The sequence below is a fragment of the Hemiscyllium ocellatum genome, chromosome 12 (assembly GCF_020745735.1).
Source record: "Hemiscyllium ocellatum isolate sHemOce1 chromosome 12, sHemOce1.pat.X.cur, whole genome shotgun sequence".
NCBI classification, from domain to species: Eukaryota; Metazoa; Chordata; class Chondrichthyes; order Orectolobiformes; family Hemiscylliidae; genus Hemiscyllium; species Hemiscyllium ocellatum.
Genome location: NC_083412.1, coordinates 36,068,673 through 36,086,548, shown reverse-complemented (window position 1 = coordinate 36,086,548; position 17,876 = coordinate 36,068,673). Strand labels below are relative to the sequence as shown.

Genomic DNA, 17,876 nt, shown 5'->3' with positions numbered 1-17,876 from the left:
CAGATCCCCAACACTCTGGATTGAAATGTTTTACTCAACTCCCTTTCAATCTCCTGCCTTTCATCTTAAAATGTGCTTCCTTGTTATTGACTCTTCAACTAAGGTAAGCAACTGCTTTCTGTCCAACCTGCCCATACCCCTCAAAACCTTACACAGCTCCATCAGGTCCATTCTCAATCTTCTCTGCTTCAAAGAAGAAAAGCCAAGAACTTACTCAACCTCTCTTTATAGCTAAAGCATTTCATCCCAGGTAGCATCCTGGTGAATCTAAAGTTAAGTTTATTGAAAATGCTGTTTCTTATATACCTGAGATGATTTAAGCAATATGGGAAAGCTGACATAGAAATTTTGTGAAATTTGAACTATATTTGTTGGTTTTTGTTAGCTTATGAATTATAGCCAGTGGAAATAGTGGCCATACAGTATGACACTAACGTCAAAGTATACCATACCCTAGAATAACTTAAAAGTAACTTGAGCTTAAAACAACAAATACTAATTGTGCTTTTTTTTTGTGCATTTCAGCTCTTTTCACTGATGGAGCTAAAGCCACCAATTTCTAGGGCAAAGATGATTCTTATTACTAAAGCTGCCATCAAAGCTATAAAGGTAAGAAAGTCACATATTTGCTGTACTTCATGGTTTGAGCTATTGTTGTTTCTTGCTTCTTCCTTCCTTCCTTCTGTGTATCTCTTTCTGATTGTGGTATGGAATAGGAGAAATGAATTGTGTATATGCATGAAATCCTGCTCTCCTCCTCCGTAATTTCAGCAAAACATTCACCAAGATGAATAGCAACTTTTCTGAGTGGTAGAAATTTTTTATTTTATGTTGAGAATCTGCCAAAGACAAATAGAAAAACTAAAATTTGCAATTAGGAAAAGCCCAAACATCAGTTAACTGGGTCATCTTGCAATAAGGTTAGGGTTGAATCTTTCATTAATTTTTAAAAAAAAATATTCATGAACAATTTGCTTGTAACTGGCCTAATTACCAAATAGTATCAAATTAAGACTTGAATAGGGGACTGCTGAATCTGAAGGGAGAGCCAAGGATTCGTGAAGTAGGTTTGACATGGGTAAGTGAATCAGGAAAAGGTGGCATTTTGTATTTTTGTGTGAAGACCATAGAAAAATCCAATGTTTAAACCCATCCGTCATACCTCTGAGAATGTAGAGAAAGTGAGTTGTCGACTTGAATGCTTCAATCCTTGTGAGATAGGCACATGGATCAATATATTTTTCATGGAAGGGGGAGACCTATTGACCAGAAATTTAACTGGAGCAGCCATGAAAGTGCTCTGCATACAAGAACAGGTTTGGAACTTTATAGCAAATAATTCACATCTTTACTGCCCAAAACCTGCCCACCTTCCACAAAGAACAAGTCAAAAGATTGTTGGAATACTGTCCACTTGTCTGGATGAGTACAATCCCAGCAAAACTCAAGAAGCTTAACACCATCCAGGATAAAACATAAAACATTGTTTGATTGGGCTCCATCCATAACTGTCGAAATTTAATTCCACCATCAATGTGCCTGCAGTATTGTTCATGTACATGATGCAATGACTCATTAAACCTCCAAATCAGAATTTGCTTGCAGGTGATTGACCATTGTTGAAGCATGGCTTGTATTCGTGATCTACTCAGTTGTTTACCAATACATGTCCTAATTATTACAGGATGTCTGATCTGCAGACTCACTTCCAGAGCTGTCTGCCTGTTTGATTATATGAGGACCTTTCAAATGTTAAAAGGAAACTGAAAATTCAGGAGAGAGAATATGACATTTGGTCAGAATTCATCTCTGAACCACACAGTGCAATTCCTCATGACAAAGAAATATAATCAAATTGGAAGGTTATGGGATTAGAAGTTCACATTTGTGAAATCAGGCCTTGAGGTCACAAATAGTCTGGTTTATCCTCAGACGGTAACCGGGAAGTTAAGTTTATGAAGAAGCATGGTGGTGAAAGCTTCTGTCTTCCAAATGCTAAATTATAAATAGGTGTGCTTTATTCAGAACTGGATGTCACATAGATAGCCTGTGAGACAGGCAAATTAGGGGCCATGGGAATATAGATTTCTTGTGCTACCTGGATTTCAGTACGAAGATTCTTTTTCTCAATGTTAACTAAGCTAATGTGATTCTTTTGCATATTTGATTTGTATAATGAGTTCAGCTATAGTTATATCAAGGGAGTAGGAAAGACTGAATGGCCTGTATCTTAATTCTAGGACTATTCAAATTTAGGCAGGTAAGTTAAAGATATAGATTGAAATATCAAAGTGTTATGTTATTGCTGTCACAGGTGTGCTTGAGGAAGGGCCAAGATTTGAAATTTAACATTTTGGGGTGTAGAAATTTCAGGCAGGACAGGCGGGAGTGCAAAAGTGAAGATAGTATTGAAGGCGGTGATTAATTCAGGAGTCAGTTACTGCAGTATGGAGGAATGATATATTGGAAATGTCATCAAAGATTTGTGGGTAGGACTTAAGAATATAAAGGGTGTAGTTACACTGTTAGGAATATAATATAGGGCCCCAAATGGTCAGTGGGCAATAAAGGAGCAATATGTAGTCAATTCACTAAGGTATGTAAAAATAGTACAGTAAGAGATTTTAAGTTACCTGAATGTTAATTGGGCCAATCTTGGGATAAAGGGTTTTGATGGGCAAATTTCTTCACATGTACATGAGAGCTTTTTATGTTGATGTGCCAATGACCTTACAAGTGATGGTGCAGTGTTGGATCTCATTCTGGGAATGAAACCAGACAGGCATTTGAGATGATAGCAGCGAGGCATTTTAGAGATAGTGACCACATCACTATGTTTTCAGCTCGTTATGGAAAAGGAGAAAGATGACTTGCAAAAAGGGTTTTGGATTGAGATTATGTATATTTTATTCATATAAGGCAAGATCTGGCCAATTAGATTTGGAACTGCTACTTGAGGGTAAATGTATGGTAGAACAATGGGAGGTGTTCAGCATGGTAACATGGTATGGGGCATATAGATTAGATTAGATTCCCCACAGTGTAGAAACAGGCCCTCCGGCCCAACAAGTCCATACCAACCCTCCAAAGAGTAACCCATCCAGATCCATTCCACTACCTTATATTTAGCCCTAACTAATGCACCTAATACTATAGGCAATTTAGCATGGCCAATTCACCTGACCTGCACATCTTTGGATTGTGGGAGGAAACTGGAGCACCTGGAGGAAACCCACGCAGATGCAGGGAGAATGTGCAAACTCCACACAGACAGTCGCCCGAGGCTGGAATCGAACCCGGTCCCTGGTGCTGTGAGGCAGCAGTGCTAACCAATGAGCCACTGTGCTGCCCCCAACATGTTTCCTTTAGGGTAAATTGTTGAAGCAACAAACCCAGAGAACCATGGATGTCTTAGAATGTTCAGGACTGAATACAAAGGAAAAGAAACTATAACATTTAAAAAGGGAGCAAGACGATGGAGGCCCTAGGGAAATATAGGAAGTGCAAGAAGGTATCTGAAGAAAGCAATTAAGGAAGCAAAGAAAGGTATGAGAAAATGCTGATGAGCATGATCAGACAGAACCCCATGATAATCTACAAATATATCAAGGGGAAGAGAATAATTATGGAAAGAATAAGGCCTCTTCGGGACCATGGGGATAATGTGCATTAATCTGAAGAACGTTGGTTGAGTATTAAATGAATACTTCACATTTTGCAAGATCAGAGTTTGAAACGTTGGACTGTGAACTTGTGCAGATTGGTCTAAGAAGCAGGGAGGTATTGGAGATATTAGTGGATTTAAGTAGACAAAACCCCAGATTGGATGAGTTGATGATGAGGAAGGAAATAACAGGGCCCTGACCTAAATTTTAAAATTATCTTTGGTCATGGGAGGAGCCAGATGATTGAAGAACAGCTAATATGTTCCTTTTTACAAAAAGGTTGTTAGGTTTGGTAGGAAATGATCAACCAGTGACTATAGTAGCAGTGGTTTTTATATATTTTAAAATTCATTCCTGGGATGAATATGGCTGGTCAGCATTTATTGCCTGTCCCTAGTTGCCCTTGAGAAGGTCATGTGAGCTACCTTCTTGAACTGCTGTAGTCCATCTGCTTTGGATTGACCCACAATATAGGAGGGAATTTCCAGGATTTTGATCCAGCAGCATTGAAGTAAGCGATATGTTGTTAAGTCAAGATGGTGAGTGGCTTGGACGGAAGCTTGCAGGTGGTAGTTGTCCCATGTATCTGCTGCCCTTGTCCTCCTAGCTGGTAACGATTGTGTGTTTGTAAGATGCTGTCGAAGGATCTTCAATGAATTTCTGCAGTGGATTTTGTAGATAGCACACACAGCTGCTGCTACTGAATGCCAATACTGGAAGGACTGGAAGCTTGTGGATGAGGTCTCAATCAAGCGGCTGCTTTTTCTTGTTGGTGTCGAGCTTCTTGAGTGGTGTTTAACCTGCACCCATCCAGGCATTTGAGGAGTATTCTGTCACACTCCTGACTTGTGCTTTATAGATGATGAACAGATTTTGGGGAGTGAGTTACTCTCCACTGTATCCCTAGCTTCTGATCTCGCCTTGTAGCCACTGTATTTATGTGGCAGGTTCAGTTGAGTTTCTGGTCATTGGAAACCCCCGGATGTTTCTAGTGGGGTATTCAGTCGTGATAACACCATTGAATGTCAAGGACCTTGATTAGTTTATTTCTTATTTGTGATAGTAATGGCCTGGCGTTTGTATGGTGTGAATGTTAATTGTCACTTGTCAGCCCAAGCCTGGGTATTGTCCAGATTTTGTTGCATTTGAAAACAAATCACTTCAATGCTGCTGAACATTGTGCAATCATCAGCGAACATCCCCATATCTGACCTTATGATGGAGGGAAGGTTGTTGATGAAGCAGCTGAAGATGGTTGGGCCTTGGACACGACCCTGAGGAACTCCTGCTGAGATGTCCTGGAGCTGACATGACTGACCTCCAACAACCACGACGTCTTCCATATGTGCCAGATATGACTCCAACCACTAGAGAGTTTGCCCCAATATCCGTAAATCTAGCTTTGCTCAGTGATGGTTCACTGTTGATTGCAGCCTTGATGTCAAAGACTGTAACTTTCACCTCACCTCTGGAATTCAGCTGTTCTGTCCATGTTTATACCAAGGCTGTAATGAGATCAGGAGCCTTGGTGGAAACCAAATTGGATGTCACTGAACAGGTTATTGCTCAGCTGGTGCTGCTTGAAAGCTCTTGGCAATACTTTCCATCACATTACTGATGATCAAGCTTAGACAGATGGGACATAATTGGCAAAAGCCCTTCATCGATTTTCCTGCACCTGGGATGCTGCCTGCTGTGCTTTTCCAGCACCACTCCAGTCTTGACTCTAATCTCCAGCATCTGCAGTGCTCACTTTTGCCCTATTTTCCAAAGTGTCAGGTAGATGCCAGTGTTATGGCTGTACCGGAAGAATTCAGCCAAGGAGCAGCAAGTTCTGAAGTTGCCAGAATGTTGTCAGGGCCCATAGCCTTTGCATGAAATAAATCAAATTGGCTGAAGACTGATATCTGGGGACCACTGTAAGAGGCCAAGATGGATCATCATTTCGGGCTGAAAATGGCTGCAAATGCTTCAGTCTTAACTTTTGCACTGTTGTCTTGGGCTCTTCATAAAAATTCCCATTCTCAATCCAGTCTCCTCCAGTGCGTTGTTTAATTGTCCACCACCATTCCTGACTGGATTTGGCAAGGCTAGAGCTTAGATTTGATCTGTTTAGTTGTGGGTTCACTTAACTCTACCATTTTCTACTTATGCTATTTGGCAAGCAAGTAGTTCTGTTTGTTAATTTCACCAGGTTGACACATCATTTGTTTTAGATATACCAGCTGCTGACCCTGATATGCTCTCCTGCATTCTACATTGAAGTAGAATTGATCCCTGGCTTGATGGTAATAATTGAGTGGGGGTTATGAGGTCAGATGTTGCTGGTTGGCAAACTAATGGAGACAATAGTGAAGGAAAAGATTCATCTCCATTTAGAGAAGCGAGTTTAATCGGGGATAGCTTTGTCAGAGAGCAGTCAGGCCCAACAAATCTAGTGAAGCTTTTTGAGTAGTTGGCCAAGTGTTGAAGTGAGGACAGGGTATTTGACAAAGCTTCAATGGAATTCAGCAAGACTTTTGACAAGGTACAGCATGGTAAACTGATAAACAAGGTAAAAGCTCAAGGGATCCAGGGTAACCTAGTTGGTTGGATCCAAAGTTAGCCTATTTGCAGGAAATAGATATTTGTGGTACAAAACTCTGACTTGTATCATGGAGTATACTACAGAGAGCAATGCATGGTCCCTTATTGTTTGTGATACTCAAAAGCTATAGGTGAGATCGTAGGGAGTGATGAGTAAGTTTGTGAATGATAGAAAGATTGATGACAGTATGAATGTTTTAGGTTATAGGAGAACATAAGTGAATTAGTCAGATAAGCAGAATATTGGTCGATAGAATTTAACCCAAGAAATTTGAGGTGATGTACTTTGGCAGAAGAAACAAGATCAGAGAGTAGTCAATGAACAGCAAGACAGTAGGAAACTTAGGGGAACAGAGGGATCTTGGTTGCTTGTCCACAGGTCTCTGAAGGCAGCAAGACCTGTTACTTGATTCGGCAAGACATATGGGATGTTTGTCTTGGTTACGGCATAGATTTTAAGGGCAGGGAGATCATGTTGGAACTGTTCAGTAGTTTGGTTAGGCTGCAGCTGGAGCATTGTAGTCACCTCACTAAAGGAAGGGTTTATTGCACTGGAGAGGATGCAAAGGAGGTTCACCAGGATGATTGAGCATTGCATCTATGAAGAAAGGCTGGATAAGCTTGAGTCTAATGTAGACAAGCAGGAGGCTGCAAGAACACAGCAAGCCAGGTAGCATCAGGAGGTGGGGAAGTCAGTGTTTTGGGTGTAACCGTTCTTCAGGACTGGGGTAGGTGTAAGGGGAGCTGCAGATAAGGAGGGTTGTAGTGGCAGGACGGTGAGGTAGGGAAGGGTGAACACAAGTCGAGGGTACGACCTGAGTGGAATGAATCCGATTGGTGTCTAGAAGGAAGGGTCGATGAGCGGGCTGGGAAGGGAGTCAGGTGATGGGAAGGGAAGATATTTGAAATTGGAGACATTGAGTTCTAGCCACCAACTGGATTAATTCCTCCCATTGACCAACCATCAGGTACCCTCTATCTGTGTTCACCTATCCCCACTTCGCCATTCTGTCTCCCCTACCCCCTTTATTTGTAGATCCCCTTACACACCCACACACACCCACACACCCCCACACACCCACACACAGACACACACAGACACACGCAGACACACACAGACACACACAGACACACACAGACACACACAGACACACACAGACACACACAGACACACACAGACACACACACAGACACACATACACACCCTGTCCCAGTCCTGAAGAAGGGTTACACCCTGAAACATTGACTTCTCCAACTCCTGATACTGCCTGACTTGATGTGTTCTTTCAGCATCCTGCTTGTTTACCCTCAGTTTTATTTAGAACAGAGAAGTTTGAAGGGGATCTAGTAGAGTTGCAGAAGATTCCAAGGGGCATGACAGTATGAATAGAAAGTCAAAGGGTCACTAGTAAAGGGGCATAATTTTCAAATGAAAGCCAGGAGATTTAGAGGGGATTTGAGAAAAACATTTTCACTCAGATGGTATTGAGGTTCTGTAATGCACTGCCTGGACGTTAGTTTATGCAGGAAACTTCAGTCACTAAATCAGTGCTTGAAATATTAAAAATGGAACTAGTGTAGGTAATGTATTTTTGAGGTAAAAACAATGACTGCAGATGCTGGAAACCAGATTCTGCATTAGGGGTGCTGGAAGAGCACAGCAGTTCAGGCAGCATCCAAAGTGCAGCGAAATCAACGTTTCGGGCAAAAGCCCTTCATCAGAAATAAAAGATAAAGGGATTTTGCCCGAAACGTCGATTTCGCTGCACTTTGGATGCTGCCTGAACTGCTGTGCACTTCTAGCACCACTAATCCAGAATGATGTATTTTTGGCAGGACGGATTCTGGGCTGAATCTTTTCCTCTATACTGTATGATAAGCTGTTAATGTGTTCAGTTATGTTCAATATGCATACATTAACTGATGCAAGTATGCTTGCCTCGGGTGTGAGTCTGCTTAGAAGTTGCTTATATTTGACAAAACACTGCAGTAGTTATGTAATTAGGTTGACTTGCATGTGGGTAAAGAGGTTATTGAGGTGGATAAGTTGGTCAATTGTGTGACAGACTGCCAGCTAGTCCAGGACAAGGTTTCTTACACATGATGTCACTTCGAGTGTAGTTCCAGCACCCGTGGTAAGAGCAGAAACCTGATTAGAGGCAACCAAACGTGGTCTGGGAAAGATGAAACTGGATTTGAAAGGCAGCAATGTGTACAAAACGTTTAGAAGGGAAAATGAAGTTGAAGATGGGATGTAGTCTGCAAAGTTGGGGGGTGTCAAGGGTTGATACCTTCAGGAGTGGAATAATGATAGCACGTTTGAAGGTTGGAATGATAACACTAGGAAAGCGAAAATCATTTGCAATACTGGCTGACTTTAAGATCAAAAGAAGAGGTTGGGTGATCGGCAGTGTGATGGGAATAGAATGAAGAGAACAGGAAATGCATCCCATGAACAATATGCAATCAGAGAGCACGAGGGAGATGGAAGCGAAAGATGCAAAGTCAAGACCAGGGCAAGGAGGAACATTAAAGGACATTTGACCATGTAGCAAGAGGAAGGTAGGTGCTGTGGTCAATACAGCTGATTGAATTGTCTGAATATTAATCATGTCTTTCATGAGCTCTTTGTCCTTGAGGATAAAAGGGAATGATTTGCATTTGAGAAAAGTGGGAGATCATCCCTTCATTTCTGGATGATTTTGAATAGTGAGTAGTTTGAGGGAGAGGGGGATCTAGTATGGTTTTAAGTGGATCAGATAGGTCTGCTGGTGGATGGCTGAGCCAGTTGTGTGCAATATTCTTTCCAGTTAAGACTTGATTACTGAAAATGAGGGCCACATAATGGGGATTGGGACAGTGAAACTAAAAATGGATGTGGGCACAAAGCTGAGCAAATCGGGAGCTGCAGAAATGTTGTATATAGAGGGCCAAAGACTACATAATCAGGATTTTGAATTAGTGAATTGGGTGATAGTTTTTTCCAGGAGGATGGAACTAAGATAGCATTCTCTCTCTTTGCGATATATTTTGTTATATTGCTGTTCAATATTATGTTCAATGCGATCATGTCATTTTTCTAAAAAATTGAAAATGAAATTTGACTTTTCCAAACTGTAGGATGTACTAATTTTGTTCTGCTTAGATAATTTAGGCACACGTTGTTTTCTGTCTTTAAAGAAAAATGTAGAGTAAAACATACAAAAGATAAGATTAAAAACTTCACGAGATATTTCCCATCTATGGAAAATTCAAATCTACTTTCCACGTGAATTTAAAGGCTTTGTAAGACCATTGTATTGCACTTAGTTCCAAATGATACTGTGCATTTCAACATATTTATAATTACCAAAGGATAATTGTGATTTGAGTCAAAAATTTCAGTTGTAATAAATTACTGTGCATTATGTCATTTTTCAGCTTTACAAGCATGTTGTGCAGATTGTAGAGAAGTTTATCAAAAAGGTGAGCAATTTGTTCAAGTGTTTTTCTTGGAAGTTGAATAGTTAAGTTGTAGTAACATTTACGAATTTTCTTTACGAAGGTTCTTTTAATAATTTACTAATTCTCCCTTTTAAACAATAATTTTATAGTGCAAACCAGAATTTAAAGTTCCAGGATTGTATGTGGTCGACTCTATCGTGCGTCAATCCCGTCATCAATTTGGAGCAGAAAAAGATGTATTTGGGCCGCGGTTCAGCAAAAATATTACTGCGACATTCCAGTATTTGTATAAATGTCCATCTGATGAGAAGGTAAGGACATTGAATAGGCAGCAGATTGATGTACTGGAATGTATTACCTTTGGGAAGGATTTTGAGTTTTCTGGAAATGAAATTCTCCAAGTTATGATTCACTGCTAATGTTTCAGTAAAACATTAATGATGGATCGGTAAAATTTTAATGCCATGATTGTTGGAGCCATATTGTATTAATGCAGTCAGAGACCTTGTTTCTGAAGTTTGAATTGTATCAAAATGAACTAATTAAATTAGAAAAAGACAGACGATGTGCCATTACAGGGAAATAGTAAATGAATATTGTTGCACAGTTCAAACTGTGCATGTGTTTTTATTTTATATTGACATTTATTTTTGTTTGTTCTGGGGATGTGTATGTCACTGACTAAGTCAGTATTTATTATCCATCCTTAATTACTCTAGAGAACATGGTGAACTGCCTCTTGAACTGCTACAGTTTATGGTGAATAGATGCGCACTCAGTGCTTTAGCGAAGTGTGTATTGAGGGTTTTGACCCAGTAACAGTGAAAGAAAAGAGATAGGTTTCCAAGTCCGGATGGTGTGCGACCGTGGATGCCATGCATCCACCGTCAGTGTCCTTTTGAGGTGATGAGTTTATGGTTTTGGATGCTGTTGTCAAAGGAGGTACTGCAGTACATCTTGTAAATAATGCACACTGTTGTCATAGTGAAGGGAATGGATGTTTTAGATATTAGGTGGGATACCATTCAAGCAGGCCTCTTCAACCTGGATGTTGGCAAGCTTTTTGAGTATTGTCGGAGCAGTGTACTTCACGGCAAGTGGAAAATATTTCATCACACACTGATTTGTACCTTGTAGATGGATAGACAGGCTTTGAGGAGTTAAAATAAATTACTGAGCACTTAGCGGCCCCTGATCTGCTCTTGTAGTCATGATGTTTAGATGACTGGACCAGTTCAATTTCTGGTCAATGGTAACCCCCCCCCACAGGATATTGCTACTGGGGAATTCGGTGATAGCATGCCTTCAAATGTCAGAGTGTGATGGTTATCCCTTGGCACTTAAGTGGTGCAAATGTTACTTGCCACTGAAGTCCAAGCCTAAATGTTGTCCAGGTCTTTCTGTGATTGAACATAGACTGTTTCAGATCTTTAGCACTTGCAAATAGTGCTGGATGTTCTGCAAATATGAGCCAGCATTCTTGCCTCTGATTTTTTGATGGAGGCAAGGTTACTGATGAAGCAACTGAAGATGGTTATGCCTTGGAGACTAACCTGAGGAACTCCTTTGTGACAGATATAACAATAACCAGCGGAGACTGTCTCCCATCCCTGATTCTCATTGATTTTAGTTTTGCTAGGATTCCTTGATGCCACGGTCTGTCAAATGCAGCCATGTTGTCAAGGGCTGTCATTTTTGCCTTCTGTTTGGAATATAGCTCTTTTGTCTGTGTTTGAACCAAGGCTGTAATGAGGTGAGCAGCACCTGCCATTCACTATTCCATTGTATTATCCATGTTTTCACCCAGAATCAAAATTACTTGGTTAGCAGATGAGGAAGTTTTGAGTTGGTATGATACCATCAATGGGGCAGTGAATGCCATCTAGTGAAAATATATGAAGAGCAGAAAGCCACATTGTTAAATCGTGACTTAGAGCTGAATGACATGAACGAATGCATCTATCTAAAGAATCGTTATTTGTTTGTATTTAAACAGAGCAAGATAGTTCGTGTGCTGAACCTTTGGCAAAAGAACTGTGTTTTCAAGATTGAAGTTATACAGCCATTATTAGATATGGCAACTGCAACATCAGTTCCACCTGCACTGGAAAGTACTGATAACAATACTAGTAAGTATAATTTTTGTGTTGCATTGTTAATTTTTAAAAAGAAAAGTAATGAGCGTTTATTGGAGCATGAACTGTTCATTTCATAACAGGTTGGTTATTTGACTGCCCTGCAGATTGTTTGGTACTTGAATGAACAAACCTCATGCAAAGAGATTTTTTTCAATTCTTAAGTTGGTCATTAGATATGAAATCCATTAGGACTGAAAGCTTGGCATTCAGCAGTTGGCAACACTTTTCAACTTGCCATGAGTATAACAGCTACGCACATAATTTGTTCCATGTACCAGTGCTACTTAATGCACTAAACCAAGTATACGTTTTGTTAATGGAGAATGGTGTACTATAAGTGGAGCTGCTTGAGCAACTTCTTCCATTGTTATTGGTATTGTAATATAAGAGTAACATTTTACATTTGGTACGCAACATCAAAAGTTCCAATCGGGAGGAGGACATTGAATGCTAGAATACTAGAATAAAAACTAAAAGTGCTAGGAAAACAAATAGAGGGAGACTTTTTTTTCTCTGCTCAATAGGTTTTCATTAGAACTACTGTCAAGGTACATAGTAAGCTACAGCTCCAGAAACCAATCTTTATTGAGCCTGTTTTGTAACTCAACTGAAGGAATTCCAACAGGGCTGATAGCTTTGGCGCTTTGCTCAAGTGATATTTATTCAACTTCTGATCCTTGCACTTGAATTTCAGAAAACTATTGGATTTTGGAATGTTTCTTCTGTAATACCTGTTTGGTTTATGAGCAGGTTTTCACATTAGCGCAAATTCTTCAGTCACCGAATAAAAAATGATCAGGCATTATTTCCCTTTACCTATGCGATGGCTAAAGTATGCTCCTTGATATCTGCTGACTGAGGCATTGATTGAGGATTAAATCTGGGAACTCCATGGTCTGTGCAGCTACTCAGCACCTTAATCAGAGCACTGAGTTAGTGGAAAAATGGGATATTAATGTTTTAATGTAAAGTTTAATGTTCATGCCTAGATCAAGATCTTGGGATAATCGTTGCATTTCTGAAGTCTGCATCGAGGCATTAAGTAAATGCTGCAGAGAAATAGGATTGTGGTATCTGAGTGTATTTTTATTATTCCTAGGTCCCCCTGTTGCTCCTCCTACACCTGCACAAGCTCCTCCGATTACATCTGATTCTTTGTCTGCGATACAGCAGCAACTACCCAACTCTGATGCATTTGTAGCCGTAGCACAGCTTTTTCAATCGACACAAGGAGCACAGGTAAAATTTAAACTGGTACGCGTTGTTTGAGTTCGAAGCAATATAGTAATGCCAATGGCTGTATCAGCACTTTACTCAAGAAGAGATTGATACTTTGTGTATTGCCACTGCATATAGAAATTGATGCATGTTGTTGTGGATTAGGAAGAAACAGGTACAGTTTAAATCCCGTCATTTGGAAGATAGAGGCTTCTTATCCTTAGTGATTTGCCCACAATTGTTCTTTTGTTTTGCTTGGTATAACAATATGAAAATTACCGGCAGGATTAGGCCACTTGTACCCTCAAGGATAGCGCTGGTGAGGACAGATTCCCTATTTGAGAAGGAGAAGCTTGTGAAGACTATAAGACCCGAGAGTCGCCAGAGGCTTTCTCAACTTGTCTTAAACAGATGGCACATTATTAATAAACAATAATCTCTCAATCTAGGTTCTCCTACAAGAGGAAAAACCTGTTCCACATTCACCTTGTTAAGATCCCTCAAGATCCTACGTTTTTGTCAAATCCAACATCCACACCGCAGCACACACAAGTCCAGTGTATCCGGGTTTTTTTCTCCATACGTTAGACTAGTAAACCTTCACTGAACTGCTCATGTATTTACACCCTATGCTGTAGACAGTATTCCAGACGTGGTGTCACGAATGTCCTGTACAACTGAAACAAAGCCTCATTTTCTTTTTGTTTAAATTTTTCTTGGAATGGACAATTTCAGATTTTCCCATCTTGTCATCAATTTGCCAGATCTTTGCCAACTCACTTAACCTATGCACATCTCTTTGTGATCTCCTTATGTGCTCTTCGCAAATTAATTTACCTATGTTTGTGTTGTCAGCAAATTTAGCAACCAGTTCTTTAGTCTCTTCATCTGATCATTTCTATGAAACATGAAGTATAGTTCATCACTCATTGCATCTTGCCAAACAGAAAACAGCAAAGTTATGCTTACTGTTTCCTGTTAACTAGCCACATTTCTGCCTTTACAATATTCACTGCACACCATGAGGTTTTATTTGCCACTGTAGCCTCTTGATATGGCAGTTTATCAAATAACTATTCGAGATTTAATACTGTGCAGCCACTGATTTGCCTTGATCCTCAGCACGTTAGTTCTTCGAAGAACTCCAGGAAATTAGTTGAGCATGATTTTTCTTTTCACAAAAGCATGTTGATTTGCCCATATACCTTGAACTTATCCAAGTGCCTTGTTATTAGTCTTAAATAATAACTTATCACATCTCCCCTGTTATAAGCATTAAGCTAGCTTGTTTTTAGTTTCCAGCTTTTTGTCTCCTTTCATTTTTGAATAAAGGAGTTACATTGACTATATTCAAATCTAATGGAACCTTCCCTGAATCTTGGAAAAGTATCTCATTCAACCACTTTTAAGAACTTGTCAGCTTGTATCTCCAAACAGTTTCTCCCAGTACCAATTTGCAAATTTTCTTGAGTTAATTCCATTCCATTTCCTTATCTCCAGTATTTGTGGGGTGTTACTGTATCTTCTGTTGTGCAAATTATCTGTTAATTTATAATGAGCTCCTTATTTTTCCTTAGTTCCCCCATATTCATTTTTATAGCACCACCATTCACTTTGTCATCTTGTTATTAAATGTCTGTAGAAACTTTTAGTAATGTTTTAAAATTTCTTGCTAGCTTTTTCTTGTACTCTAATTTTTCTTTCCACATTAATCATTAGTCTTTTAGCAATGGCGTTCTTCCCCAAATTTCTGACTTTGAAAGTCTGCATGCAGCAAAGCATGTTGCTGTCTTTGTTTAAAGGTGTTAAAATTTGCACAATTCAATGAGTTTTGTTGAGTTTCTTTCTTGATAACGAGCAGGATGAGTTTGTTGCAGGGCAGACTTAGTATGAGATCACATCTCCAAGCTACTCCATTTTAGCCTGAATTAAAGGAGACAGTGGAAGATGTAACCATCTTAGAAAGCCTAACATTTTGTAGCACTTTAGTATGGTGATCAGATTTTGAAAAATTATGGTTAGGTTGGGCCTCATGATACTTGCAGTGTTCAGCAATCATTAGATGAACTCTGGGGAGGGACAGATTATGATGTAAGGTAAAGTGATGACAGTTGTTCTATCAAAGTTAGCAATCCTGTTTCATGGTTTCAGAGGCATCATCAGCATTGAAGCCACTGGCATTAAAATGCTAACTTTAGATGGTGGGGCAGAGATATGGTTCGATTGCCCAAAATAGTCTGCAGTGCAGTGGGTGTTAACGGAAAAGAAAAGGACAAAATCTTTCTCAGATTTTCTCCCTCCTTGTTTCTAATTGACCAAAAAAGGGGGAAAGTGAAAACTGAGATATTTGACACTTTTTTAAAAAAATTGTCCGGATATGGGAACATCTAATGAAAATCTGAGGCTGGTGCAATTACAACATTTAAGAGGCATTTGAATGGGCATATGAATAAAAAGGATTTGGAGGGGTATGGGCCGGGTGCTGGCAGGTGGGACTAGATTGGGTTGGGATATCTGGTCGGCATGGAAGCGTTGGACTGAAGGGTCTGTTTCCATGCTGTACATCTCTATGACTATGTTCTATGGAAATTTTTTTTAAAAGTTGCTAATATTACATAAATATATTACTGTTCCTTCAGATATAAATTGATCTCATTTTTTGAGATCTGAAGTGCTAATTCTGAATTTCTTTTTAATGGTTCATAATTATACTAGATTTCATTTTTTTACATCAGATACAACAAATATTACAGAACTTCCAGCAGGCTCCAAAGCCACAGTCACCAGTTGTAGACAATAGCATCATGTCCCAGGTGGAAGCCTTAACAGCTCAGTTGAAGCCACAGAGTACACAGCCTCCAGAGCAAAAGGCTGCCTTTGATAAGGTATGCAGAAGCAGTCAATAATATTACAAATCGGAAGTTTGTGTTAGTGCACATTAATACTTGCCAACTTAATTCACAGTCCCTCATATTCTTCAGTTTAGTAGTTGATAAGATTGTGATACTGGTAGCTCAGTGAGTTGATGAATTGTTCATGTCAATTTTACTGCAGAAATTGCTTGACCGCTTTGATTATGATGATGAACCAGACCAGGTTGATGATGTGAAGAAGGAAGAAGAATCCAGTCCACCACCTGCTCAGACTTCATTGTAAGTGCTGCAAACCTACTGGACTGAAGCAATTAAGTTCTTAGTGATAATCCTGCTTAAAGGTTACTTTGTCCTTGTGTCAAAAATGTGTTATTTTCCAAAATTTGATAATTAAAAATTGGAATTGAAGTTTCACTCGTCACTGCAGTTGTTTTACGAAATTAGTATTAATGATGGCAGCTTTGGGGGGGAAAATATGTAAGATTCTTTAGTTTGTGGAATGTTAGTTATATTGCCTTTGCATTCTTTGTGGGTATATCAAATGCACATTTGAATGTGCTAATTTGAACAAATTTTTGAAATATTTTATCTCTTTAATGTTAGTGGCTACTCTGGAGAAGGTATACAGCCACCTATGTATCAGCAGCTTGGAATTCGACTGCCAAATATGGAACAATTTCAACAGACCTTGATGGGACTCCAGCAGGAGACATTGCAACAGCAGGTTAGAAAATGCAAAAGACTTCATTTCTGTGCAGCCTGTCCGAAATGTGGAATGATATTTGCCAGTCAAATATTTGCACATTGTATAGGTTGTACACTTATGGTGAATATTAGATGTGATACTGATTGAAATTTGGATTGCACTAGCCAGAATAGATATACTAACTTGTAGGTTTTCCCTGTTTTAACCTATATATAGCTCCATGTTCATGAGCTCTCATCTGACCAAAACCCACATTTTCAGTGTCTCTCCTTTTATATAATAACAACAAAGCAAGTCATATAACCAGTATTGAAGTCACTTGTCCAGGCCAAACTTTCCAACTCAACCTTCAACTTCTTTCAGGTTTTCATTAGTGGGGTGTGTTTATTTAACAACCTTACGATCGTATTATGAAGTTGCTTTAATTTGCCTAGTGGGTAAGTTGACAGCGTCTACCATGATCATTCTCAGGCACTTATAGATTTCTGCACTGTTCACAAGGAAGATTAAATCCTTTAATACTATGGAGTTTACATAACATCTATTTGCTATGTTGTAGTTACTTTTTTCATTTGATGTGAGTTTCATTGGCTGGGCTACTATTCAAGGGATTGACCTCGATCAGTTACCTACTTTTGTCTCAGTATAACTCCAGCAATAAAGAGTTTTCCTCATAAGTCCCATTGACACCAGTTTTGCTGGGGGTCTATGATGCTATATATTCAAATGCTGCCGTAATGTCGTCGGCTGTCACTCTTACTGCACCTTTTGAGTTCAGGTCTTTTCTGAATGTTTGAACGAAGACAGTAATAAAGTCAGCAGCTGAGTGGACCTGGTGGAACCCAAGCTAAGCAGTTGCGAACAGATTATTGTCAGCATTATTGACAACACCTTTCATCATTTTGCAGATGTTTGAGAGCAGACTAAATTTTTCCAAGCATCAGTCATCAAGTTTGAATGGAGATCATTGAGGGACTTCAGTGATCGTCTGTTGATAAGACTCTTACACACTTTTATAGATGCACCCATAGAAAGCATCCTTTCTAGGTCCATCGCAGTGTAGTATGGCAACTACTGTTCACAAGACTGCAAGAAACCACCAGAGTTGTGAATGCAGCCCAGTCTATCTCACACATCAGCCTCCCATCCATCGACTTCATCTATACTTCCTGATGCAAAGGGAACACAGGCAACTTTCCCACCCTGATTAAACTCTCTTCCACCCTCTTCCATTGGGCAGAAGATG

At 39.6% G+C, this 17,876-nt stretch overlaps 1 protein-coding gene across 3 annotated transcripts in view; it reads left to right on the top strand.

Moving 5' to 3' along the window:
• Nucleotides 1-17,876, top strand: part of scaf4a (SR-related CTD-associated factor 4a) — an 85,327-nt gene that overhangs the window by 36,368 nt on the left and 31,083 nt on the right. For all 3 annotated transcript variants that reach the window (XM_060833511.1, XM_060833510.1, XM_060833509.1), the window contains exons 2-9: nucleotides 526-609; nucleotides 9,672-9,716; nucleotides 9,845-10,006; nucleotides 11,692-11,824; nucleotides 12,933-13,072; nucleotides 15,787-15,936; nucleotides 16,106-16,203; nucleotides 16,528-16,648. In XM_060833511.1, coding sequence (XP_060689494.1) covers nucleotides 526-609; nucleotides 9,672-9,716; nucleotides 9,845-10,006; nucleotides 11,692-11,824; nucleotides 12,933-13,072; nucleotides 15,787-15,936; nucleotides 16,106-16,203; nucleotides 16,528-16,648 — 933 coding nt within the window. The remainder of the gene's footprint in view (nucleotides 1-525; nucleotides 610-9,671; nucleotides 9,717-9,844; nucleotides 10,007-11,691; nucleotides 11,825-12,932; nucleotides 13,073-15,786; nucleotides 15,937-16,105; nucleotides 16,204-16,527; nucleotides 16,649-17,876) is intronic.